Consider the following 26,950-nt stretch of genomic DNA (forward strand, 5'->3'; position numbering starts at 1 on the left):
ACTTGACAGCCTTATTTGTCTAAACTGTCATCTTCCCTTACTTTCTGATATACACAAACACACTCCCACAAGAACGCACACCAACCTAAATGTGATGATGATGATTAACTCTACTGCTCTTCATTTAGTTCATAGTTGCACAATCCTATCCTCATATTCCCTCAGAACTCTAAAATTAAAACTGCCCAGACTTGGTAATTCATTTTCATCCACTTTGATAAAATAAAAGGTCTGATGGAGGGTGCCCAGAGGTATGCTGATAAGGGAGCCCTGATATTATGTGTCTATGAATGTGGAATGTTCATGGCTCCATCAAAGCACAACATTGACAAGAGCCAAATCTGGAGTTCCTTAAGTTATCTAGGCCCTCCACCCCTCTGATCTCCCCGAAACCAACTCTGCTTAGAATATGCCCATGACTTTTCTCACCTATTCAATATGGCCCACAGCAGGCTAATCAGGGGTCTACCTTTCCCCATTCAAGCAGCCTGCAGAGTGCACCCTTGACATCCTTATTGCAGAGGCTATACACAAATGGGTTGGCCAAAGGTGTAATGGCAGTATACATTACTGAAGCCACCATGTCCTGATACTGAGAGTTCTGGGAGGGAGGCTGGAAGTAGACCCAAATGATGGTGCCGTAGAGGAAACCAACCATGGTGAGGTGGGATCCACAGGTGGAGACTGCTCGGCGGCGACCAGCAGCTGAAGGCAAACGTAGAATAGTGACCCCAATTCGGACATAAGAGAGTACAATGAGGGCACAGGGGCCCAGCATAAGGAAGCCACCCTCAAAGAATATGGCCAGCTCATTAGAATGTATGTCAGAACAAGAGGCTCGCAGAAGTGGCCGGTGGTCACAAAAGAAGTGAGGAAGGTTAACGTTGCCCCCAGTATCCCCAGTCCAGCAAAGAAGCAGGACGAGTCCTACATGCAACATGGTGTGCAGTACGGACACCATCCAGCTCAAGGCTAGTAAGCAGGCACACCGTTGGTGATTCATTACCAAAGCATAGTGCAGGGGGTCACAGATGGCCACATAGCGATCCAGAGCCATGACAGCAATGACAAGTGTATCTGTAACCCCAAATGCATAGAAGAAAAAGAACTGAGCCAAGCAGCAGGCAGCAGGAATGGTTGGGTAATCAGAGACCAAATGGGCCAGCAACTGGGGCAGCATAACTGTGGATAGCCCCATGTCTATCACAGAGAGGCCACGAAGCAGATAATACATGGGTGAGTGCAGTCTGGAGTCCCAGGAGACGAGCAGCACCAGTGTCACATTCCCCAGTATGGTGGTCAGGTAAATAGCCAGGAACAGGAAGAAGAGGAGAGTGTGGGAGATGCTAGCTCTCGAGAACCCGAGGAGCAAAAAAACCGGAGAGTGTGAAGCATTAGGGGCACAGCTCATCATGAGTGACAGTCAGCCTGCCTGAAAGACAGTTTAAGTCAAAAAGAAAGTCATGGGTCTGATGTTAGGGATCATAACATTTCTATTTAATTCTATTACGTTACTGAAGATCGTTAAAGACCTGGATTCAAACTTGACCATCTATGCTCCCTCCCTAAGGTCTAGGATTTTGCTTCCTTAATATGTATTTATTTTCTCCTTTATTTCTTCCTTTTCACCCACCCTAGTGACTTGTTCCATCTAATTCACAAGCCCTACTAAAGTCCCTCCCACAGTGAAAAACTCTTCATTCTTGTCTTTTCATCCAACTATTTCTTATCTTTTTCCAGTGGCCGACTTCATGAAAGAATTATCTGTATTCACTGTCTCCACTTCCTTACCTTCCATTCACACCTCACCCAACTGCAGTCCTCATGATGTCTTCTCTCTGAACCTGTATGGAAAATAACATACCATTAAAACACATACCATACAAAGAAACAATTCTTTCAACATAGCTGACTTTTTTACATTTCCTCTAAGATCTGGAACAAGACAAGGATGTCCACTTTTACCACTCCTATTCAACACAGTAATAGAAGTTCTAGCCAGAGCTAGAACTCTTTCTTTCATTAGACCAATGAAAGAAATAAAAGCCACCCAAATTGGAAAAGAGGAAGCCAAATTATCCATGTTTGCTGATAACATGATCTTATATTTAGAAAAACCTAAAGACCCCACCAAAAAACTCTTAGATGAGATACTGCTTTAGAATGTCATGAAATTACTTGTTCTTTCTCTTTATTCCTTGTGTTAGTTAATGGCATCATCATTGTCATCTGCCTGATGCACAAACAAAAAACTGAAGGAATTACTCCATCTCCCACATCCAATCATTCCTTAACGTCTATGTTTTCCCTTATATCCATTCTTTGCTGTTAGTCCACTGCGACTATTTAAGTTTTAGCATCTCTAACCAATACTAATTTCTACAACCTCATTACTGGTTTCTCTACTTATCTCTCCTGATAGGTCTTCCATACTGATACTGGAATAAAACTTTCAATATGTGACTCCATGTTTAAATAGTCAGGGACTTCAGAATAAAATCCAAATGGCTTAATCTGTCTTGTATGGAACTTTCATTATTAGTACCTAACTTTTCTTAGAATTATACTGAGTCACCTATCCAGTGTTTTTTGTTTGTTTGTTTTAAGACAGTCTCGCTCTATCGCCCAGGCTGAAGTGCAGTGGCTTGATCTTGGCTCACTGCAACCTCCGCCTCCCGGGGTCAAGTGATTCTCCTGCCTCAGCCTCCCAAGTAGCTGGGACTACAGGCACACATCACCACACCCAGCTCATTTTTGTATTTTTAGAAGAGACAGGGTTTCACCACGTTGGCCAGGCTAGTCTCAAACTCCTGATCTTGTGATCCAACCATCTTGGCCTCCCAAAGTGCTGGTATTACAGGCATGAGCCACCGTGCCCGGTCCCAATGTTTTAAACTAGACATTTTTTTCTTAATTCTCAAACATGGTAAGCTCTCACACCCGTGCACATCTTCCCATTATTTTGAGAATTTGGGCTTTCTGAAATATGAGGTATGTAATACAATCATCCACACACACCCACTCAACACAGATGGAAATTTAGAGAAAATGTAATAATCATACTTTTTTTTTTTTTTTTTTGAGACAGAGTCTCGTTCTGTCGCCCAGGCTGGAGTGCAGTGGCACGATCTTGGCTCACTGCAAGCTCTGCCTTCCAAGATCATGCCATTCTCCTGCCTCAGCCTCCAGAGTAGCTGGGACCACAGGCGCCCACCACCTTGCCAAGCTAATTTTTTATATTTTTAGTAGAGACGGGGTTTCACTGTGTTAGCCAGGATCGTCTCGATCTCCTGACCTCATGATCCGCCCACCTCGGCCTCCCAAAGTGCTGGGATTACAGGTGTGGGCCACCGTGCCCAGCCAATAACATACTTCTAAAATCATAACTAAGCTTTCAAGAACGTAAGGGAAATACAAGAGTCTGTAATCAAAGAGGAATATGAAAAATTAATATCTAAAAACTATCTGTGATGGTGGAGGTAGTGATGGCAGGTGACAGGTGGCAGGTAGGTTCAAGGGCATCACATCAGTCTTCATAGTCCACAGGTTTGATTATTAACATCCATGTGGAACAGGAGATGAGAGCTTAAACCTGTATGAGGCAGGAGGTAGAGACCACCACATAAATTGAGGACATTCAAAAGGCTAAACTTTCAGCAAAAGGGTATACACAAACAGGAAAACACACACACACACACACACCTACACCCACACAGGGTATGTGAGAACAAATGAAAATTCAGATCACTCAGCCTGGACTACATGGAAGGAAAAGTGCTTTCCATGGGAATGCAGTTACGGATCTGTACCACATAAGGAGTGGATAATGCTAATTTACAAAATACATACAATTCTAGAACTCTCAAAATAAAAAATCAACATAAAAATTATCTTCATACAGGTAAAAGCATTGGAGTACCTTATGGAAGTGAACATAAAACTTCTCAGTGACTTATAGACTCCAGACAGGAATCCCACAAACAGAAACCCACCAAAGATGAGCTCACAATTCAAAATTACAAAACACACATAAAGTCTATTCATTATGAAGATATTCATCAATCAACAAATAATGTGATTAACCTCCTCCGAATGTCATAAAATTAACCAACCTGTTAAGGAATATACATTATATTTAAAGTACTTAGTGTCTAAGAGAGAAAATAAAGATTATAAGAAAGAAGTTATCAAAAAAAAAACACATATTTTTAAAGCCCCAAAAAGAATTACTAGAAAACAAAAACATTCACATTGAAATGAAAAACTCAATGGATGGGTTATACAGTGGCTGAAGAGAGAAGTTAGTTCTTTTAAAATTTTTTCTCTATTTCCATAGGTTTTGGAAGAACAGGTGGTATTTGGTTACAAGAGTAAGTTCTTTAGTGGTGATTTCTGAGATTTTGGTGCACCCATCACCCAAGCAGTATACACAGCACCCAATTTGTAGTCTTTTATCCCTCACCCCCCTTCCACCCCTTCCCCCAAGTCCCCAAAGTCCATTGTATCATTCTTTTCCCTTTGCATCCTCATAGCTTAGCTCCTACTTATGAGTGAGAACATTCAATGTTTGGTTTTCCATTCCTCAGTTACTTCACCTAGAATAATGGAAAGCAGCTAATTCTAAGAAAAATACCCAGAAGACAGTACAAAGTGACCAAGATAATATGAAGGGAGTTTGTATTAGTTTGTTTTCATCCTGCTGATAAAGATAATATGAAGGGGGGTTGTATTAGTTTATTTTCACCCTGCTGATAAAGATAATATGAAGGGGGGTTGTATTAGTTTGTTTTCACCCTGTTGATAAAGGCATACCCAAGACTGGGCAATTTAGAAAATAAAGAGGTTTAATGGACTTACAGTTACACATGGCTGGGGAGACTTCACAATCATGGCAGAAGTTGAAAGGCACATCTCACATGGCGGCAGACAAGAGAAGAGAGCTTCTGCAGGGAAACTCCCCTTTATAAAACTATCAGATCTCATGAGACTTATTTACAATCATAAGAACAGCACAGGACAGACCTGCCCCCATGATTCAATTACCTCCCACCAAGTCCCTCCCTGAACACATAGGAATTCAAGATGAGGTTTGGGTGGGGACACAGCCAAACCATATCAAGAGTTAAGAATTTCAGGAAACAAAATAAGACCCATTATATATCAAATAAGTCCAAGAAAAAAACTGGATACTACATACAAAAGAATGGAATTGGACCCTTATCTTACACCGTTCGCTAAAATCAACTCAAAATGGACTGAAGACCTAAACACAAGACCTGAAACCATAAAATTCCAAGAAGAAAATACAAGGGGGAGACTCCTTGACATTAGTTTTGGCAATCATTTTCTGGATATTACACCAAATGCTCAGGCAACAAAAGCAAAAATAAACAAGTGAGACTACATCAAACTAAAAAGCTTTTGCACAGCAAAGGAAATAACCAACAGAATGAAAAGGCAGCCAACAGACTGGGAGAAAATATTTTCAAACAATATATCTGATAAGGGGTTAATATCCAAAATATGCTTAAAAACTTATACTCAGTAGCAAAATAATAATAATAACCAAGTTTCAAAATGGGCAAAGAGGCCAGGCATGGTGGCTCATGCCTGTAATCCTAGAATTTTGGGAAGCCGAGGCAGGCGGATCACTTGAGGTCAGGAGTTTGAGACCAGCCTGGCCAACATGGAAAAACCTTGTCTCTACTAAAAATACAAAAATTAGCCCAGCATGGTGGGACATGCTTGTGGTCCCAGCTACTTGGGAGGCTGAAGCAGGAGAATTTCTTGAACCCAGACGCAGAAGTTGCTGTGAGCTGAGATCACACCACTGCACTCCAGCTTGGGTGACAGCGTGAGACTATGTCTCAAAAAAAGGGTTGGGGGGGGGGGGCAAAAAGAACCTGTATTAGTCCATTTTCACACTGCTATAAAGAAATACACTATAGCCTGACCAACATGGAGAAACCTCGTCCCTACTAAAAATACAAAATTAGCCAGGCGTGGTGGCACATGCCTGTAATCCCAGCACTTTGGGAGGCCGAGGCAGGTGAATCACCTGAAGTCGGGAGTTTGAGACCAACCTGACCAACATGGAGAAACCCCATCCTTACTAAAAGTACAAAATTAGCCAGGCGTGGTGGCACATACCTGTAATACCAGCTACTCAGGAGGCTGAGGCAGGAGAATCGCTTGAACCCGGGATGCGGAGGTTGTGGTGAGCAGAGATCGTGCCATTGCACTCCAGCCTAGGCAACAGGAGCGAACTCCATCTCAAAAAAAAAAAAAAAAGAAAACAGAAAAAAAAAAGAAAGAAAAAGGAAATACCCGAGACTGGTAATTTATAAAGGAAAGAGGTTTAATTGACTCACAGTTCCACACAGCTGGGGAGCCCTCAGGAAGCATGCAATTATGGTGGAGGGCAAAGGAGAAGCAAGTACCTTCTTCACAAGGCAACAGGAGAGAGAAAATGCAGGGGGAACTGCCCCTTATAAAACCATAAGATCTCGTGAGAATGCACTATCACGAGAACAGCATGGGGGAAACCACCCCCATGATTCAATCACCTCCCACCAGGTCCCTCCCTTGACATGTGGGGATTACAATTGGAGATGAGATTTGGGTGGGGACACCGGGCCAAACCATACCAGAACCTGAATAAATATTCCTCCAAAGATATACAAATGGCCATAGGTATATGAAAGTGTGCTTAACATCACTAATCGTCAGGGAAATGAAAATCAAAATCACAATCAGGTAGCACCTCACACCTGCTAGGATGGTTATTATGCAGAATAACAAGAAGAAATAACAAGTGTTGGCAAGGATGTGAAGGAAAGGGAACACTTGCACATTGTTGGTAGGAATGTAAATTGGTGCATCCATTATGGAAAACAGTACAGAGGGTCTTCAAAAACTTAAAAATAGAACGGCCAGGCAACCCAGCAATCCCCCTCCTGGGTATACACCCAAAGGAAAATAAATCAGCACCTCATAGAGATATCTGTACTCCCATGTTCACTGCAGCATTATTCACAATAGCTAAAATATGGAAACAACTTAAGTGTCTTTCAATGAATGAATGGCTAAAGAAATTGTGGAATATTATTTAGCCTTTAAAAAGGAAGAGGTTCTGCTCTTTTTTGTGATAACATAAATGAACCTGGAGGATATTATGTTAAGTGAAATAAGCCAGGCACAGAAAAAAATATTGCATAATCTTACTTTCATGTAGAATCTTACGTTTTAAAAATTAAATACATAGAAACAGTGACTAGAAGGGTGATTAGCAGGAGTCGGGGAGTGGAAGAAATGAGTAGTTAGAGGTCAAAAGATACAAAGCTACAGTTTTGTAGGATGGATGTCTAGAGGTATACTGTACAGCAAGAGGACATATTAATAATATTGCATTGTATACTTCTATCACGGAAATTTGCCAAGAGAGTAGATTTAAGGAGTTCTTACCACAAAAAAATAGGTAACTATGTGAGATAATGGATATCTTAATTTGCTTGACTGCTGTAACCATTTCACTACGTATGTGTACATTAAAACATTGTTGTACACATAAAATATACACAATAAAAAAATAAGTCCAAGATTAAGTATACGAGAAAATAGAGGAGAGGCAATATTGAAGAGACACAAACTAAGAATTTTCCAGACTTAATGAAGGAAATGAATCCTCAGATTGAAGAATCACAGCAACTCCCAAACAAGATAAATTTTTTAAATTCCATACATAGACACTATGTTAGGGAAACCACTGAATAGAAAATTCAAAGAGGTTATATTAAAGGCAACAAGAAAGAAAGACAAATAGACTGACAAAATATTTATCAGCAACAAGAGATTCTAGAAAATCAGGAAATAATATTTCCAAAGTGCTGAGAGAAAATAATGACCAAACTCAAATTCTATATCCCTTTAAACTATTGAAAAAATAAAAAACATTTTTACACATGCTATTTTCTCTTTCATGGAATGTCCTCCCATCCTCTTAGGGCCCAAACTTAGGGCCACATGCTAACAAGTGAAAAGCTACTCATGTTGAAGGTCTCAGTCAGGCTTCATTTCTACTTGGAGACTTCACCAAGTCCCTGCACAATCATTTTAGTAGAGCACTTTTTGCTTTTCAAGTAACTTCGTAAATATTGACTTGCCTATCTCCCAATGTACACTGTTAATATGTGTGTATACACACACATCTATACATATGAATCTATGTAGATACACACATGCATGCATGCATATGTACACATATATACTGGCCAGGAGCAGTGGCTCATGCCTGTAATCCCAACAATTTGGGAGGCCAAGGCAGGTGGATCACCTGAGGTCAGGAGTTCAAGACCCGCCTGGGCAACACAGTGAAACCCAGTCTCTACCAAAAATACAAAAAATTAGCCGAGCATGGTGGCAGGTGCCTGTAATCCCAGCTACTTGGGAGGCTGAGGCAGGAGAAATGCTTGAACCCAGAAGGCAGAAGTTGCAGTGATCCAAGATCATGCCATTGCACTCCAGCCTGGGCAACAAGAATGAAACTCTGTCTCAAAAATAAATAAAGAAACAAACACATGTACATTAATCACTGACTTCCTAATACCTAACACAGAGCTGGGGAATGAGTGGGTGCTCGTTAAACATTTGTTAACTAAACAAGAGATTTTCTACTAAAAGGCAGTGGTCTAGAAGTTAATATAAAGGTTTTGGAGTCAGACTTACCTGGAGTTTCACTCCATATCTGCCATTTATTAACTACGTGATCTTAAGCAAGTTATGCTTTCTCATCTGTCAAATAGTGACAAAATTTCTCATAAGGTAGAGAAGATTAAAGGAGAACATCTTCTGTTAAGACAGTATTTTTGGAAGAAAATGAACTTTGCAGAGGTAAAGTAGGAAGCAACTTTTTTCACACGACTGCTTTTTGAAAAGTCTCATTTTTAGGTACTAAAATTCCAACACATTAGAATATAAAAATTTTAATTCTCAAGCAATTTAAACTGTGCTTTCTTCCCCAGAAGGGTTTATATTTTCACCAGAAACCTGCATTAGGGAAAGAGGGATGTGACTGTCTTCATCTTTGCACCATCTTATCCATCCTTTTCTGTCTCTGGCTATTGCAGTGTTGATTTGAAGAAGGGAAATGGAAAGGTAAGGTCTCTTTGAAAGATAGAGCTGGTAGAAGTTACAAATACTGACTCTTTTCTCTTGCGGAACATCATATTGGCCCATTTGAGACCACCTATAGGTAACTATTACTGCATTCTTCCCAGATAAGACTAATTCAAACCCTGTCTGATCCCTTAGAGCCCCCTCCCTTACATTGGATATCTGACTGCACCCTTCTAAGCTGCTTCTAGGATTGCCTTACTCTAGCAAGAAATTCTCTTAGGTGGAATGATTTTCAAGATGACACAGCTCATGTACCATCCTTGGGTCCAAGGAAAGTTAGTCTAAGGAAAACTCATACATTTTTATCCCAACAAATTTGGTAAATGCAGTCTTCTCTTTCTCCATGTGCTGGCAGGAGTTGCACTTGGCCCTTCCCTCAAGCTTTCTTTAAGGTCTTAAGTAATATTTTGCACTGCATTCTTAACATTTTCTTAAACTATCTTTTTGTTACCAGTTTCTAATTTAATAGCATTCTGGCCAGAGAATTTAATCTCTGTGAGGTTAGTTCTTTGAAGTTTTTTAAGATTCATTTGGTGGCCTAATATGTAGCTAAAAAATGGATATACAGATACAGAAAAGGACAGTCCCAAAAACAAACTCACAATTTGTAGAAATTGTGGTATATAACAGTGATGGCATTCTTCAGTGATGAAGAACAGATAATTCAGTTAAATATTGTGCTATAACTCTACATACATATTTTAACTCGCGTTTTATTCACACTATACAGCATTTGAAATCAAAACAACATGCATGGAGTGTAAAACTCCAAGACATAATGTTAACTGGGAAGGGCCGGTTGCAAAATGATAGAAGAGTATAACAACAGATATAAATTTGTAAAACATGCAAGAGAATTGTGTCATTTTTATAAAACATATATAGTGAAATTCTAGAAACATGCATGAAAATAATGAATAGCTTATTTGGGATGGTAGATTTCTTTAGGAAAAGAGGAAAGAGAAGCAGTTTGGGCTTTAATTGTATCTATAGCAGTCAATTTTTTCAAGGTAAGAACTGAAACAAAAAAGGCAAAATTTAAGTTTTGTTAAAGTTGGGTGTTTAGTATATGTAGTTCATTGTTTTGGTTCCTATGCATTTTTCTACACTGTGAAGCTTTTCCTATTAAAAATATAAACAATAAAGTCAAGGGTAGCAATGGAGATATAAGACCTTTTATTTTCTAGTAATTTTTATTATTGATGCCTTCTAAGATTAAGCATACCTTTCTAACTCAAAATAACATCCACATCACACATTCAGCACCAGGATACTCAAGCTAGTACATTATGGAGAACACAGAATTAGGTAATATCTATCCGAGAACTAAGATAATCAGATACTTATCTCCAAAACAATTTGCCAAGACCTTATGAAAAAAGAAAAGGTCACAATATATGTGAATTATAATCATCAGGGCTGTGCACTTGAGCCAAGAAGTTCCTCTAGATGGTCTTTCCCTGACCGCAGGTAAGACCCATGTTTCCAATTATCATTTCTGGTTATCTGTCTCACTATAGCAAGTTCTACAGTGAGCTTCTCTTGGCAGCTTTTAGTTTGAGCTGATTGAAGGGATCTAGAGCAGGATAAAAGTTTACACAGAGCTCTGGAATAGAAGGGAGAAATCTTCAGCAAGACTAAGAGATGAAGGCTCATAACTGACTATATTTCCCCAGCTTCAGAAGCCCAAAATTTAACTAATCATAAGCTTTGGTTTATGCTACACTACAGTGGTTTGATTATAACCCGCTTGCCTTCTTACTCACTTGGTTTTAAATATTATTATAAACACACATCAACTTATTGTCCAACAAAGAAACAACATTGATGATAATTCATATCTACTTAGATAGATCTTTTTCATCACCTCCCCGTTACCTCCTGCTTAAGGTAACCAATCTCTAGAATCTTGAATTAATCATCCTCTTACTCTTCTTAACATGTTTATATATTATATACATCTATGATTTTGATACATCGATAGATATTCCAAAAAGAATATTGTTGAGTTTGAGATGATCTTAAATGTATTAAAGGATAACAAGCTTTAAGTAACTTGAGGTGGACTTGTCTTTAGATCTTAGCATCATATTACTTCACTGATATTATTGGATATAGCTTTGGTTCATTTATTTTTCACTGCTATATAATAGCCTTTTGCATGAACATATCACAATGTATTTATACACTCTCTGTGATATGTATTTGGGTTGTTTACTGATTTCCGTTATACAAAGCATGGATCTAAGCTTATACAAGTGTATGTTTCTGTGCTCTAAGTTACTAACTCTCATATGTGAGTAAGTTTTTTGACTTGTCTTTAAATCTTAGATTCCTCAACCATAAAGTGGACATGGGAACTACTTTCACAAAGTTGTTGGAAGAATTAAATAAAATGCCTATTATTGTTTAAAAATATATAATTTATACTTTGTAATCTATCAACAAATTAAGTATAGTTTCAAAATAAAGTAATTTACTCCATTTTTGCTTCCAAGGTTATAAATGAACAGTCTTCACCATATACACTGATCTATAACAAGAGTAGTAGTAGAAGAAGCTAACATTTTTGGAGCCCTTTTTATGTACCACACACTGTACGAAGCACTCCACATGCATGATTTCATTAAATCTGCAGTTCTGTGAGGCAGGTGCCATTTCTGATTTTATAAATGGGGAAACTGAGGCATACAGCAATTAAGCAACTTGCTTACTATTGTAGAACTAGTCAGTGGCAGAACTGGAATTTTAACACGAAGAACTGGAAATCTTGATCACTGCTTCTCTCAATCCTTCTTCATTTTCCTTCTTTATCATTATTAGCCACTATCCCCCACCTTCTAGATATTTGCTTTTGTCTAATCTCTACAATACTATAAAATTATTAATTTTATCCTCCTCCCTCCAAGTGGTTATCTCTTTTCTATATATTTTCCTTACTTCCTCTCCCATTCTCTTCACCATGAAGCCTCCCCAAGAGCAAACCAGAAGAACATGTCCAGTTCTAGATCCTCATTGATCAACTTAATGCTGATTATTCTACAGTTCTTGTTGAAAATGCAATACCTAATGAAGCCGAGTATATAATGGAAGGCTAATAATATAGTTGAAGGATCCAGAGAGAATAACAGGGACTGGAAAATAAAAGGAGACAGAAGAAAAGTCAGAGGAAAAACAAGAAAGTTGGTGAAGGGGTATGGAGTGGGCAGGAAATGAAGATTTAGTCACCATGAATCAATCGTATTGGGGATTTCAAACAATTTATAAGAGCAATTGCCAATGACTATTTTCTCACAGAGCACAATCGTTATTTTAAATAGTGCTTGGCAACAGGAATCTATGCCTCTGGATATACAAGAGAAGAGAGAAGAGAAGGCATGGAGAGAATTGTTCTGAATACCTGAATTTGCCTATAGTCCCCAGAAACTAATTTTGGCTAGATTAAATACATTAGGTAGTCACATGATCCAGAAGATAATTCGTTTATTTTTCCATCCATTTACTGATTAATTCGTATGTCCTACTAATATTTATTTCTTACCTGTGATGGGACATTAAGACACATCATACAAAGACCCTGCCATAAAGAAGTCATAGCATGGAGAGAAAGAAGAATAAACATTAGATGCAAAACAGTACAATAAGTGATATAATAAATATAAGCAAAGGGGCTTGTGAATCTTATTTGGAGTTTGTCCCATTTCAGCCTTAGGTGAGGTCAGGGATGGGATGAGGGCATGAAAATATTCCTCAGTAGGTAACAAAATCATAACAGGGTATAGTACATCAAAGCACTTTGGGCTAATATCAAAACTTCCCTCCGTGTTACTCAAAGAACAGTTGGCTTTCTGAATAATAATGGTGAATATGACATAATGTGTGTGTGCATATGTGTGTATATGTGTGTATAAGCTCTATATATGTGACAAATTTTCAAAAAATAATTATTGAAAGGTAGAATTTACTGTTAATTGAGTGTTTCTCCTAAACCTTCCTTTCTAAAGTTCCATGTTTCCAAAAATAATTTTGTGACTTTCTTCAAGAGATAACTGAAAGTCACGGCAAGGGTTATAGACATAGAAATGAAGATACAATGGAGGAAAGGAAAAATGCAGTAGCAAACAAAGAAGTCAAAGTGGTGGAGAAAGAGTAAGAATGGAAATGCAGGATGGAAGGAGAATGTACACTGAATGTGAGAATTCAAAGAGCATAAGGACCTATGGAAGCAGAGAATAGAATGCTGGTTCCCAGGGGGTGGGGGTTGGGAAGAGGTCATCAAAACATACAAAATTTCACTTAAATAGGAAGAATAAGTTCAAGAGACCTTTTATAGAACATGGTGACTATAGTTAGCAACAATGTATCCTTGAAAATCACCGATAGTATATTTTGTAGTCTCACCACAAAAAAAAGTATGTGAGATTATGCACATGTTAATTAGTTCAATTTAGCCATTTCACAATGAATGCAAATTCCAACATCATGTTGTATATTATAAATCTATACAAATTGTAATTGTCAATGAAAAATATAATTTTTTTAAAAGAAAGATCTTTAAAATGAGAAGAGAGAAGAGCATAATTGGGGATTAGAATAAAGAAAATGATTAGGGCAGAGATAATGAGCAGAAATAAAGATTTTCAGGAAAAGAAGAAAGGTTTGCAGATGATGAGTGAGAGAAGGGTAGGAATGTGGACAGAGCAGAAGGAAAGCAGAAAGATGATTGGAAGTGGTGTAAAGGAAAGAGAAATGAAGGCGGGTATGAAAAATAGAACATCAAGAATGGGAACAGAAAGAAGAAAGTATAGAAAAAGAGAGGGTAGAGTGAGGAGTGAGAAGGGAATGGCTATGAGGGCATAAAGGAGAAAAGATGGTGTTAAACAGGAATAGATCCAGAGTGAGAGACAGGTTATTGATAGAGAAAGACAATAATTTGTCAGGGAAAAACAGGATGGAGAATGAAGGCTAGTTCCCCACCGACACATTCACCTGGCAAGGAAGGACTGCTGTGACTCTGGATTGTGTGACTCCAGCCTCCTCTTAAACCTCAGAGATCTGGCCATGGTGCTGAAGGACAGACACTCAGCAGACAGAGCAGGAAATCAGGGCTGGTGAGGCTAGGTGAGAGTTAGGAGTTGTGGGGCCCCAGAGATCTTTCCTCTAGAGCCACCTGGGGGGAGGTCAGGTACAATGCCTGCCACCTCACAGATCAGGCAAGCACTGACATACTCTCAAGGGAAGGTTAAAAGTACCACGAGTCTCTGCCAATGTCTCCATGCCACTGATCCTGTTGGGGTAGAGAAGACAACTCAATCAATGCCCAGGTACCCCAGATGACAAACACTTGTGTATCATTACCCTAATCACTCACACAGTCATCACTTTATCTTCTTCCTATGATATAATAAGTAAATCATGATGTAATTGCCTAAAGCAGGGCTTTGGAGACAAAATTGAATATAATTCTAGGCTGTAACACTTATACATTCTGTGAATCTGGCAATTACTTAACATCTCTGACCTCTAGTCTACTCACATGTAAAGTGCTAATAACATCTAATGTTTTATAAAAGATTTTTGTAAGGACTAGAATATTTTACCTAAAGTGTCAGATATAGTGCCTGGCATGTACTAAAAGGCTCAAATAATAATTGTTTTTGTTGATAAAAGAATGGGGATGTGGGGCAAGATGGCAGAATGGAAGTCTACACCATTTGTTCCTCCCCCACCACTCTCACTGGAACACCTAATTTTAACAACTATCTGCACAGAGAAAAGCACTGACACAAGAACCAAAAATCAGGTGAGTAAGCACAGTACCTGGTTTTAACTCCATATCATGGAAGGCTATTGAGAAGGGCAGGACAGACAGTCTTGAATCTCTGATGACACCCCTCCCTGACCCCCCAGCAGCGGTCATGCTGCAAAGAGAGAGAGAATATGTGCACTGTGGGGAGGGAGAGCACAGCAACTGAGGGACTTTATACTGAACTCAGTGCTGCCCTGTCACAGCAGAGAATAAAGCCATGCTGGACTCAGCTAGTACCTGCACAGGAATGGAGTATTTGGACCAGCCCTCACTGCAGGGGAATCACTTATCCCAGTGGTGAGAACCTGAGTTACTCGGCAAGCCTCGCCACCGTGGGCTGAAGTGTTCTCGGGTCCTAGGTAAACTTGAAAGGCCGTCTAGGACACAAAGACTGCAATTTCTAGGCAACTCCTAGTGCTAGCCTGGGCTTAAAGCCAATAAACTAGGGTGGCACATGACCCAGGGAGATGTTAGCTGGCACAGCTAAGGGAAGGCTGGCGCCATACCTCCTCCAAACCCAGGCAGTGCCGTTTGTAGTAATGAAAGTGACTCCTTCCTTCTGCTTATGGAGAGGAGAATGAAGAGTAAAGAGGACTTTGTCTTGCATCTTGGATACCAACTCGGCCACAGCAGGATAGGGCATTGGGCAGAATTGTAAGGCCCCCATTCCAGGCCCTAGCTCTGGGATGACATACCCTTGGCCAAAAGGGAACCCACTGTCTTGATAGGAAGAACCTAGTCCTGGCAAGATTCATCATCTGCTGACTAAAGAGCCCTTGGGTCCTGAATAAGCACCAGCAATACTGAGGGCGGACACTGTGGGCCTTGGGCTCTGAGACATGCTGGCTTCAGAGGAGACCCAGCACATTCCCAGCTGTGGTGGCTGTGATAAAAGGCTCCACCTGTTTGAGAAAATCAGAGGGGAAAAGTAAATGGGACTTTGTCTTGCACCCTAGGTACCAGTTTGGCCACAGTGGGGTAGAGCAACAAGCAGGCCCTTGGGGTCTCTGAGTCCAGGCCTAGGTTCTTTGATAGCATTTTGGGACCTGCTCTGTGGGGAGCCCACAGCCTTGAATGGTAAGTCTCAGGCCTAGCAGCATTCCCCACAAGCTGATAGAAGAGCCCTTGGGCTTTAAGCAAAACTTGGCAGTGGCCTGGCAGAAGCCCCAGGGACCAGTGGTGGTGATGGCCACAGGAAGAAGTTCCTCTGCCTGCCATAAGGGGAGGAAGGGGCAGAAAGGACTTTGTATTGTGGTTTGAGTGCCAGCTTAGCCACAGTAGAAGAGAACATCAGGTAAATTGCTAATCTTTTGAACTCCAATCCCTGGCTTCCAGATAGCATCTCTAGACATGCATGGGCCTGGGTAAACTTGTCACCCTGAAGGGAAGGCCCTTGGGCAAGGCCCAGTGCTGTGCTGGCTTCAGGTCTGAGCCAGCATAGTCCCAGTGGTGGTGACCACAGTGGTGTTGGCATCACCACATCCCCAGTTCCAAGTGGCTCAGCAAGAAAGAGAGATAGTCCATATGTTTGGGGAAAAGTAAGAGAAAAGAATAAGAGTCTCTGCATGGTAACCCAAAGAATTCTTGCAGATATTTTCCAAGACCACCAAGGTGATATCTTTATGAGTCTATAAAAACCATACCATGATTGGCCTTAGGGCTCAAGTCCCTTCCTTGGAGAGCTTTCCCAAGGACAGTCACACACAAGCCCACACAAGTGAAAACTACAATCACTACCTGAATCTTTAATGCCCAGACACCAATGAACATCTACAAGCATCAATGTCATCCAAGAAAACATGACCTCACCAAATAAATAAGGCACCAGGGACCAATCCCAGAGAAACAGAGATATATGAACTTTCAGACAAAGAACTCAAAATAGCTGTTTTGAGGAAACTCAAAGAAATTCAAAATAACACAGAAAAGGAATTCAGAATCATATAAGATGATTTTCACAAAGAGATTGAAATAATTTAAAAGAATCAAGCAGAAATTCTAGAGTTGAAAAATACAGAGAAGTTTAGAGAAAAAAGAATAAAAAGAAATGAACAAAGCCCCCAAGAAATATGGGACTATGTGAAAAGACCAAATCTACATCTGATTGGTGTACCTGAAAGTGACGGAGACAATGGAACCAAGTTGGAAAACACTGCAGGATATTATTCAGGAGAACTTCCCCAATCTAGCAAGGCAGGCCAACATTCAAATTCAGGAAATACAGAGAATGCCACAAAGATACTCCTCGAGAAGAGCAACTCCAAGACACATAATTGTCAGATTCACCAAAGTTGAAATGAAGGAAAAAATGTTAAGGGCAGCTAGAGAGAAAGGTCAGGTTACTCACAAAGGGAAGCCCATCAGACTAACAGCTGATATCTCGGCACAAACTCTACAAGCCAGAGGAGAGTGGGGGCCAATATTCAATTTTCTTAAAGAAAAGAATTTTCAACCCAGAATTTCATATCCAGCCAAACTAAGCTTCATAAGTGAAGGAGAAATAAAATCCTTTACAGACAAGCAAATGCTGAGAGATTTTATCACCACCAGGCCTGCCCTAAAAGAGCGCTTGAAGGACGCACTAAACATGGAAAGGAACAAATGGTACCAGCCATTGCAAAAACATGCCAAATTGTAAAGACCATCAAGGCTAGGAAGAAACTGCATCAACTAACGAGCAAAATACCCAGCTGACATCACAATGACAGGATCAAATTCACACATAACAATATTAACTTTAAATGTAAATGGACTAAATGCTCCAATTAAAAGACACAGACTGGCAAATTGGATAAAGAGTCAAGACCCATCAGTGTGCTGTATTCAGGAAACCCATCTCACGTGCAGAGACACACATAGGCTCAAAATAAAAGGATGGAGGAAGATCTACCAAGCAAATGGAAAACAGAAACAGGCAAGGGGTTGCAATCCTAGTCTCTGATAAAACAGGCTTTAAACTAACAAAGATCAAAAGAGACAAAGAAGACCATTACAGAATGGTAAAGGGATCAATTCAACAAGAAGAGCTAACTATCCTAAATATATGTGCACCCAATACAGGAGCACCCAGATTCATAAAGCAAGTCCTTAGTGACCTACAAAGAGACTTAGACTCCCATAAAATAATAATGGGAGACTTTAACACCCCACTGTCAACATTAGACAGATCAACGAGACAGAAAGTTAACAAGGATACCCAGGAATTGAACTCAGCTCTGCACCAAGCGGACCTAATAGACAGCTACAGAACTCTCCACCCCAAATCAACAGAATATACATTTTTTTCAGCACCAAACCACACCTATTCCAAAATTGACCACATAGTTTGAAGTAAAGCTCTCCTCAGCAAATGTAAAAGAACAGAAATTATAACAAACTGTCTCTCAGACCACAGTGCAATCAAACTAGAACTCAGGATTAAGAAACTCACTCAAAACCACTCAACTACATGGAAACTGAACAACTTGCTCCTAAATGACTACTGGGTACATAACGAAATGAAGGCAGAAATAAAGATGTTCTTTGAAACCAACGAGAACAAAGACACAACATACCAGAATCTCTGGGACACATTCAAAGCAGTGTGTAGAGGGAAATTTATAGCACTAAATGCCCACAAGAGAAAGCAGGAAAGATCCAAAATTGACACCCTAACATCACAATTAAAAGAACTAGAAAAGCAAGAGCAAACACATTCAAAAGCTAGCAGAAGGCAAGAAATAACTGAAATCAGAGCAGAACTGAAGGAAATAGAGACACAAAAAACCCTTCAAAAAATTAATGAATCCAGGAGCTGGTTTTTTGAAAGGATCAACAAAATTGATAGACCACTAGCAAGACTAATAAAGAAGAAAAGAGAGAAGAATCAAACAGATGCAATAAAAAATGATAAAGGGGATATCACCACCAATCCCACAGAAATACAAACTACCATCAGAGAATACTACAAACACCTCTACGCAAATAAACTAGAAAATCTAGAAGAAATGGATAAATTCCTCAACACATACACCCTCCCAAGAATAAACCAGGAAGAAATTGACTCTCTGAATAGACCAATAACAGGCTCTGAAATTGTGGCAATAATCAATAGCTTACCAACCAAAAAGAGTCCAGGACCAGATGGATTCACAGCCGAATTCTACCAGAGGTACAAGGAGGAGCTGGTACCATTCCTTCTGAAACTATTCCAATCAATAGAAAAAGAGGAAATCCTCCCTAACTCATTTTATGAGGCCAGCATCATCCTGATACCAAAGACGGGCAGAGACACAACAAAAAAAGAGAATTTTAGACCAACATCCTTGATGAACATTGATGCTAAAATCCTCAATAAAATCCTGGCAAACTGAATCCAGCAGCACATCAAAAAGCTTATCCACCATGATCAAGTGGGCATCATCCCTGGGATGCAAGGCTGGTTCAGTATATGCAAATCAATAAATGTAATCCAGCAGATAAACAGAACCAAAGACAAAAACCACATGATTATCTCAGTAGATGCAGAAAAGGCCTTTGACAAAATTCAACAACCTTTCATGCTAAAAACTCTCAATAAATTAGGTATTGATGGGACGTATCTCAAAATAATAAGAGCTATTTATGACAAACCCACAGCCAATATCATACTGAATGGGCAAAAACTGGAAGCATTCCCTTTGAAAACTGGCACAAGACAGGGATGCCCTCTCACCACTCCTATTCAACATAGTGTTGGAAGTTCTGGCCAGGGCAATTAGGCAAGAGAAGGAAATAAAGGGTATTCAATTAGGAAAAGAGGAAGTCAAATTGTCCCTGTTTGCAGATGACATGATTGTATATCTAGAAAACCCCATTGTCTCAGCCCAAAAGCTCCTTAAGCTGGTAAGCAACTTCAGCAAAGTCTCAGGATACAAAATCAATGTACAAAAATCACAAGCATTCTTATACACCAATAACAGACAAACAGAGAGCCAAATCATCAGTGAACTCCCATTCACAATTGCTTCAAAGAGAATAAAATACCTAGGAATCCAACTTACAAGGGATGTGAAGGACCTCTTCAAGGAGAACTACAAACCACTGCTCAAGGAAATAAAAGAGGATACAAACAAATGGAAGAATATTCCATGCTCATGGGTAGGAAGAATCAATATCGTGAAAATGGCCATACTGCCCAAGGTAATTTATAGATTCAATGCCATCCCCATCAAGCTACCAATGACTTTCTTCACAGAATTGGAAAAAACTACTTTAAAGTTCATATGGAACCAAAAAAGAGCCCACACTGCCAAGTCAATCCTAAGCCAAAAGAACAAAGCTGGAGGCATCACACTGCCTGACTTCAAACTATACTACAAGGCTACAGTAACCAAAACAGCATGGTACTGTTACCAAAACAGAGATATAGATCAATGGAACAGAACAGAGCCCTCAGAAATAACACCGCATATCTACAACTATCTGATCTTTGACAAACCTGAGAAAAACAAGCAATAGGAAAAGGATCCCCTATTTAATAAATGGTGCTGGGAAAACTGGCTAGCCATATGTAGAAAGCTGAAACTGGATCCCTTCCTTACACCTTATAGAAAAATTAATTCAAGATGGATTAAAGACTTAAACATTAGACCTAAAACCATAAAAACCCTAGAAGAAAACCTAGGCATTACCATTCAGGACATAAGCATGGGCAAGGGCTTCATGTCTAAAACACCAAAAGCAATGGCAACAAAAGCCAAAATTGACAAATGGGATCTAATTAAACTCAAGAGCTTCTGCACAGCAAAAGAAACTACCATCAGAGTGAACAGGCAACCTACACAATGGGAGAAAATTTTCACAACCTACTCATCTGACAAAGGGCTAATATCTGGACTCTACAATTAACTCAAACAAATTTACAAGAAAAAAACAAACAACCCCATCAAAAAGTGGGCAAAGGACATGAACAGACACTTCTCAAAAGAAGACATTTATGCAGCCAAAAAACACATGAAAAAATGCTCACCATCACTGGCCATCAGAGAAATGCAAATCAAAACCACAATAGATACCATCTCACACCAGTTAGAATGGCAATCATTAAAAAGTCAGGAAACAACAGGTGCTGGAGAGGATGTGGAGAAATACGAACACTTTTACACTGTTGGTGGGACTGTAAACTAGTTCAACCATTGTGGAAGTCAGTGTGGCGATTCCTCAGGGATCTAGAACTAGAAATATCATTTGACCCAGCCATCCCATTACTGGGTATATACCCAAAGGACTATAAATCATGCTGCTATAAAGACACACGCACATGTATGTTTGTTGTGGCACTATTCACAATAGCAAAGACTTGGAACCAACCCAAATGTCCAACAATGATAGACTGGATTAAGAAAATGTGGCACATATACATCATGGAATACTATGCAGCCATAAAAAATGATGAGTTCATGTCCTTTGTGGGGACATGGATGAAGTTGGAAATCATCATTCTCAGTAAACTATTGCAAGGACAAAAAACCAAACACCGCATGTTCTCACTCATAGGTGGGAATTGAACAATGAGAACACATGGACACAGGAAGGGGAACATCACACTCTGGGGACTGTTGTGGGGTGGGGGGAGGGGGGAGGGATAGCATTAGGAGATATACCTAATGCTAGATGACGAGTTAATGGGTGCAGCACACCAGCATGGCACATGTATACATATGTAACTAACCTGCACATTGTGCACATGTACCCTAAAACTTAAATAATAAAAAAAAAAAGATATGGTAACAGAAACCAAATGGGAAAATAAATAAATAAATAAATAAATAAATAAAACCCTCACTTTCAACTCCACCATTATTGATTTAGTTTCACTTAAACCACATCATCTGTTCCATAAATAAGTGTTCTTATTTTGAAATATGTCTGCAATACTTTGTTTTATTTAATTTGTATCTTTGTTACAGTTTTAGAGTTAAATCTGTATATTGATACATTCATTAGGGCTTAGAATTTTCTGTTCATATATATTCTACTGACTTTAAAATAAAAGGTTAACTTGGGTTTTATGTTTGTTGTTTTTTTTTTTCCTCTTAAAGTAACTGTATAATGCTCAAGTTTGATAATTTCAGCTCCAGATGATTTATCAAGGAGTGATCCAAAATTGACCCTCATTATATTAATTATCTATCTTCAATCCCTGGGGATTGGAAGGATGTAGGGGAATAACTTTCATCTCTTGGTTCTTCAACTTGTCTCTTACGGAATGTAGCACCCCTGTAATCACAGTGGGGAAGTCAAAGCCCTCTGCTCCAAGCTGAGGGTGCCTGTGACACTAGGCTGTAATTTCCACAATGTGGGATCCACCTGGAGTCCCAGCATTACTGTGCTCAAAGTAACCAGGCACTCAGGACTAAGGCCAGCTAGACTGAGGACTTGGCATCAGCCCAAGATAAAGAGATAGTCATACATGTTTTAAATTGACCGAGATGAAAAGGGACACTTTCCTTGGGGACAGAAAAGGCTCTGAGGAATATGAGAGTGTACTGATGATAAAACACTAGTTAATATGTATCAATGTAATATGTATTAATGTAATATGTATTATGTATTAATGTTGACAGACACCATGCTACGTATTAAATGCTTTGTTCATTTCAGGCTCACAGTGCACTTTTGAGTTAGTACTATGAAAGGCAGTATAGCTTAGTGTTTAGACTAACTGAGTCTGAGTTGTAATCCCAGCTCTAACACCCATCAACTGTGTGATCTTTGGAAAATATCTTAACCTGGCTATGCCTCAATTTTCTTACTTGTAAATGAGGAAGATAGTCCTTGTCTCATAATATTGTTACTATTAAATAAGTTTTCATAAAATGCTTAGAACACAGACTGACACATAGTAAATACAATATAAGACATTCTATTACTGTTGGTATCCTTCAACAGTATGTAATTGAGATCTTCCACGACCTCATGTAAAAGTTTCAGAAAGATGAAACCAAGCCTGTGTTCTTAAACACCCACCATAGCACTTCCCTCTGGCTGAAATTGAGGTTATAAAAACAGATTTCTCCAACTGCACAATATTTCCCTTGGTAATATCTGAATGAATTTATTCTTGTTGAGGAGAGAGGGGTTTTAAGTGGTAAGGATATTATTCAACCTGCTTATGCTCAAGATCCCCTCAGACAGTAGAGAAAGAGCTCTTATTAATTGAGAGCCTACTAACAAAGATTCTGGACTAGACAATTCATGCATTTATGCATTTTTCGAGTGTTTATAATTTACTTTCCATCAAATCTCTTTAACATATTATTAAATACTTATTTTCTCCAGTATTAAAAGACAAACATTGAGTATAAGATATGCGCAAAAAATAAATTAGAGATCAACACAGTAAACATGCTCCAGAAAGAGAGACTCTTGTCCATATTCTGTGTATTTTTTAATTGATCACTAACTATGTGAAAAGGGCTATAATGGAGATTGAGGATGCAATGATGAAAAAAATATGTAATTATGTCCCTAATGGAGCTTCCATTCTAGCTAGGATAAAAGATAAGACATAACTTCAAGTGTCATGTAAACAGTCAAAGAGAAGAGTGCAGTTACAAATGAGGACAGTTTTATTAGTCCTACTTTCCTGATGCATGACTGAGACTATACAAAGATGTAGGTTCTTTCTTGAACCACAGCTTTGGGAAGGTGTACAGAGTGAGACTTGCTCACAGCATCTATCTGATTCCAGTGCTCTCCTAAGACCCAGCTGTTTCCTTCGTGGGAACTTGGTGCTCTGCTGCATCAAGAATACTCCCCCCTTCTTTCTGCTCTAACCAGATGGGGTCCATTTCTTATGGTTTTGACAATATTTTTGTTTTTCATTTCATTGACCTCTGAAGATATACCAAATTTCCCATTGTCTTTCCTAGAGTTTCAGAGAAGAAAGTACCACTCCTTCTTTATTTCATCAAAACTTTTCATCCCTAAAGCTTATTCCTCCTGTCTAACTGAAACTTTCTACCCTTCAGTCAACATCTCCCTTTCACCCAACCCAACTCCATCACCAGTCTCGGGTAACCACCTTTCTACTTTCTACTTCTAATGAATTCAACTTTTCTAGATTCCACATAGAAGTGAGATCGTGCAGTATTTGTCTTTCTGTGCCTGACTTATTTCAGTCAGCATGATGTCCTCTAGATTTATCCATGTTGTCAAAGATAACAGGATATCCCCCCTTTGTAAGGCTAAATAATATAGCACAGAATCGTGACTATAATAAATAATTATGCATTGTATATTTCAAAATTACTAAAAGACTTTAAATGTTTTCACCAAAAACTGAAAATTACTTGTGGTGATGGATTTGTTCATTAGCCTGATTTAATCATCCAGCATTGCAAACATACATCAAAATATCACTTTGTACTCCATAAATTACACAATTATTATTTGTCAACTAAAAATAAACATTTAAGAAAAATTCTCCATCATTCCAGGTCCTCCACTGCACCATTCACCCTGCTCCCCCAGGCACATTATTTTCAAAGCACTAAAACAACTTTTTAATATCAAAAGAAAGAATGTGTGATGAGGGATCAAAGAGGAAGGAACAAAGGAAAATACAGCATCCAACTTTAATTTGAGAGTTAAATTTTCCCCCACAGATCTATTTTCCTTCAAGTCCTCTCTACTCAGTGGGGTCCAGACTGTTCCTGACCAAAGCCCTCCTATCACTGGCTCCTTGAAAGTCCTATTCTGTGAAATTTCTCCTACTTTTACACATAAAATGACAGAGCCTTACCTAAATCGACCCAAATGCCCATCAATGATAGACTGGATAAAGAAAATGTGGTACATACACGCCATGGAATACTCCGCAGCCATAAAAAGGAATGAGATCATGTCCTCTGCAGGGACATGGACGGAGCTGGAAGCCGTGATCCTCAGCAAACTAACACAGGAACAGAAAACCAAACACCACATGTTCTCGCTTATAAGTGGGAGCTGAACAATGAAAACACATGGACACAGGGAGGGGAATGACACATACTGGGGACTGTCAGGTGGGGGTGGGAGAGCATTAGAAAAAATAGCTAATGCATTCTGGGCTTAATACCTAAGTGATAGGCGCAGCAAACCACCATGGCACACATTTACCTATGTAACAAAACTGCACCTCCTGCACATGTACCCCAGAACTTAAAATTAAAAAAAAAAAGAAAGTCCTATTTTGTGAAATTTCTTCTGCTTTTACACATAGAATGACAGAACTTTACCTAAGTCTTCCTTGAAGTGGTAGCCTAGTGTAATGGTCAAGAACATGCATTGAATCCTGGCCCTGACATTTACCAATAATATTACATGGGGAAATATCATTTACCTCTATGAGTAAGACTCAGTTTCCTTATTTCCAAAATGGGTATACCAATAGGATCTGTCTCTAAGAATTTATGTAGCTACTACATGCCTGAAATGTACTCTGTGTTCAATAGGTTGTATCCACTTTGTTGTTGTTGTTGTTGTTGTTATTTGATGGAGAAGTTGGCACAGGGCACAATTCTGGCAACACGTGTCTTCAAAAAATGTATTAATCCAAAGATAGGAAACAAATCCTTGAAGCTTTGTTGATTTCAGATATTATACATAGACAAAGACAATTTTCTCATTATTATCTGCTGTGGTTTTAAAATGTCCCCCAAAGTTCATGTGTTGGGAGCTTAATCCCCACTACAACGTATTGGGAGATGGGCCTTTAAGAGGTGATTAGGTATCTTTTCTCATGAACCCTTGGAGGGCTCTTTCTTATGAATAGATTAATGCTATTATTGCAGGAATTATCATGGGAGTGGGTTCCTGATTAAAAAAAAAAAAAAAAGAGTCTGGCCCAACTTCCTCTCTGTATCTCACATATGCACTTCCTCACCATGTGATACCTTCCGCAATGGGATAACCCTCGCCAAATTCTAGCGTCATGTTCTCAGACTTCCTAGCCTTCAAAACCATGAGCCAAATAAACTTTTGTTCTTTATAAATTGCCCCATCTGTGGTATTCCATTACAGCAGCAGAAAATGGACGAAGACAGTATCATTTCACAGTCTACAAGCTAAAGTTAAATTTAAAACCAGAACTTGAGGCATGACTTTCTGTTCTTAAACCCAAACAGTACTAAATCAAAAATTATGACATAAATTCTACTGAATGGGTACTTTTATTTTATTTAATTTATAACATATTTTAGTTATACAATTGTATAAAAGCTATAAGCATTGGCACTGTATTTTTTTTTATTAAGTAACATCATTGAAAATAGTTTAAATCAACTGAGGGATCCAACCAATTTTTTTCTTTAAAAGTTATCAATATAATGCATTAAATGATTCAATACATATTTCTAATTTAATTTTTTTCATTTTTATGTAGATTTTGACTACTAATATGTTTGAAGATCTTTCTCAGGGTATTCCAAGGGTCAGGGGGTGTTCTCAATCTCCTGGACCTTTAGGCTACAAAAGAGGCTTTTAGTATGAGGTTTATCATTTTGGAGAAATCAGAGACTTTCTGGCCAACTCAGACTGTAAATAATAAAAATACAAATAATAGAAAATTGTTATATAGAACTTACCAGAAGTGTCTTTATACATATTACATAATTAAATCTTTACCACAATTATGAGGCAGCTACTATTATCTATTTTTTACATAGAGTCAAACGAGGCAAAGAAAGTTTCGGTAACTCACCCCAAGATCCTACAACTGGTTATTAGCAGACCTAGAATTCAAGACAAGATGTCTGATGCCACAGTCCATGTTGTTCCTGCCTATGTTGTAATGTTTCCCAGCTAAGGACTGGCTGGAAGTAGATCAAGGGCTTTTAGAACAATTACAGAAAGTGAAAACATACTTACTGCAATGTCCATTCTGCTTTACCAGCAATAGTAGTCTTGAGATCAGATTGATGTTTGCACTCACGGAACACAAAAACATAGCAAACCTCCAGACCT

General features: G+C 39.0%; 1 protein-coding gene across 2 annotated transcripts; it reads right to left on the reverse strand.

The window, feature by feature from the left end:
* On the reverse strand, positions 1–26,950 carry LOC129044505 (olfactory receptor 1B1). Of its 2 annotated transcripts, none has more exons than XM_054502433.1 (2): positions 26,855–26,950; positions 1–1,844 (listed from the first exon to the last, which is right to left on the reverse strand). In XM_054502433.1, the coding sequence occupies exon 2, from the start codon at positions 1,412–1,414 to the stop codon at positions 458–460; it is 957 nt and encodes a 318-aa protein (XP_054358408.1). In that variant the 5' UTR covers positions 1,415–1,844; positions 26,855–26,950; the 3' UTR covers positions 1–457. The 2 variants fall into 2 exon arrangements, with proteins under 2 accessions (XP_054358408.1, XP_054358407.1); XM_054502432.1 differs by lacking the exon at positions 26,855–26,950 and adding an exon at positions 26,688–26,769.

Source organism: Pongo pygmaeus, chromosome 13 (genome assembly GCF_028885625.2).
Source record: "Pongo pygmaeus isolate AG05252 chromosome 13, NHGRI_mPonPyg2-v2.0_pri, whole genome shotgun sequence".
Lineage (NCBI taxonomy): Eukaryota > Metazoa > Chordata > Mammalia > Primates > Hominidae > Pongo > Pongo pygmaeus.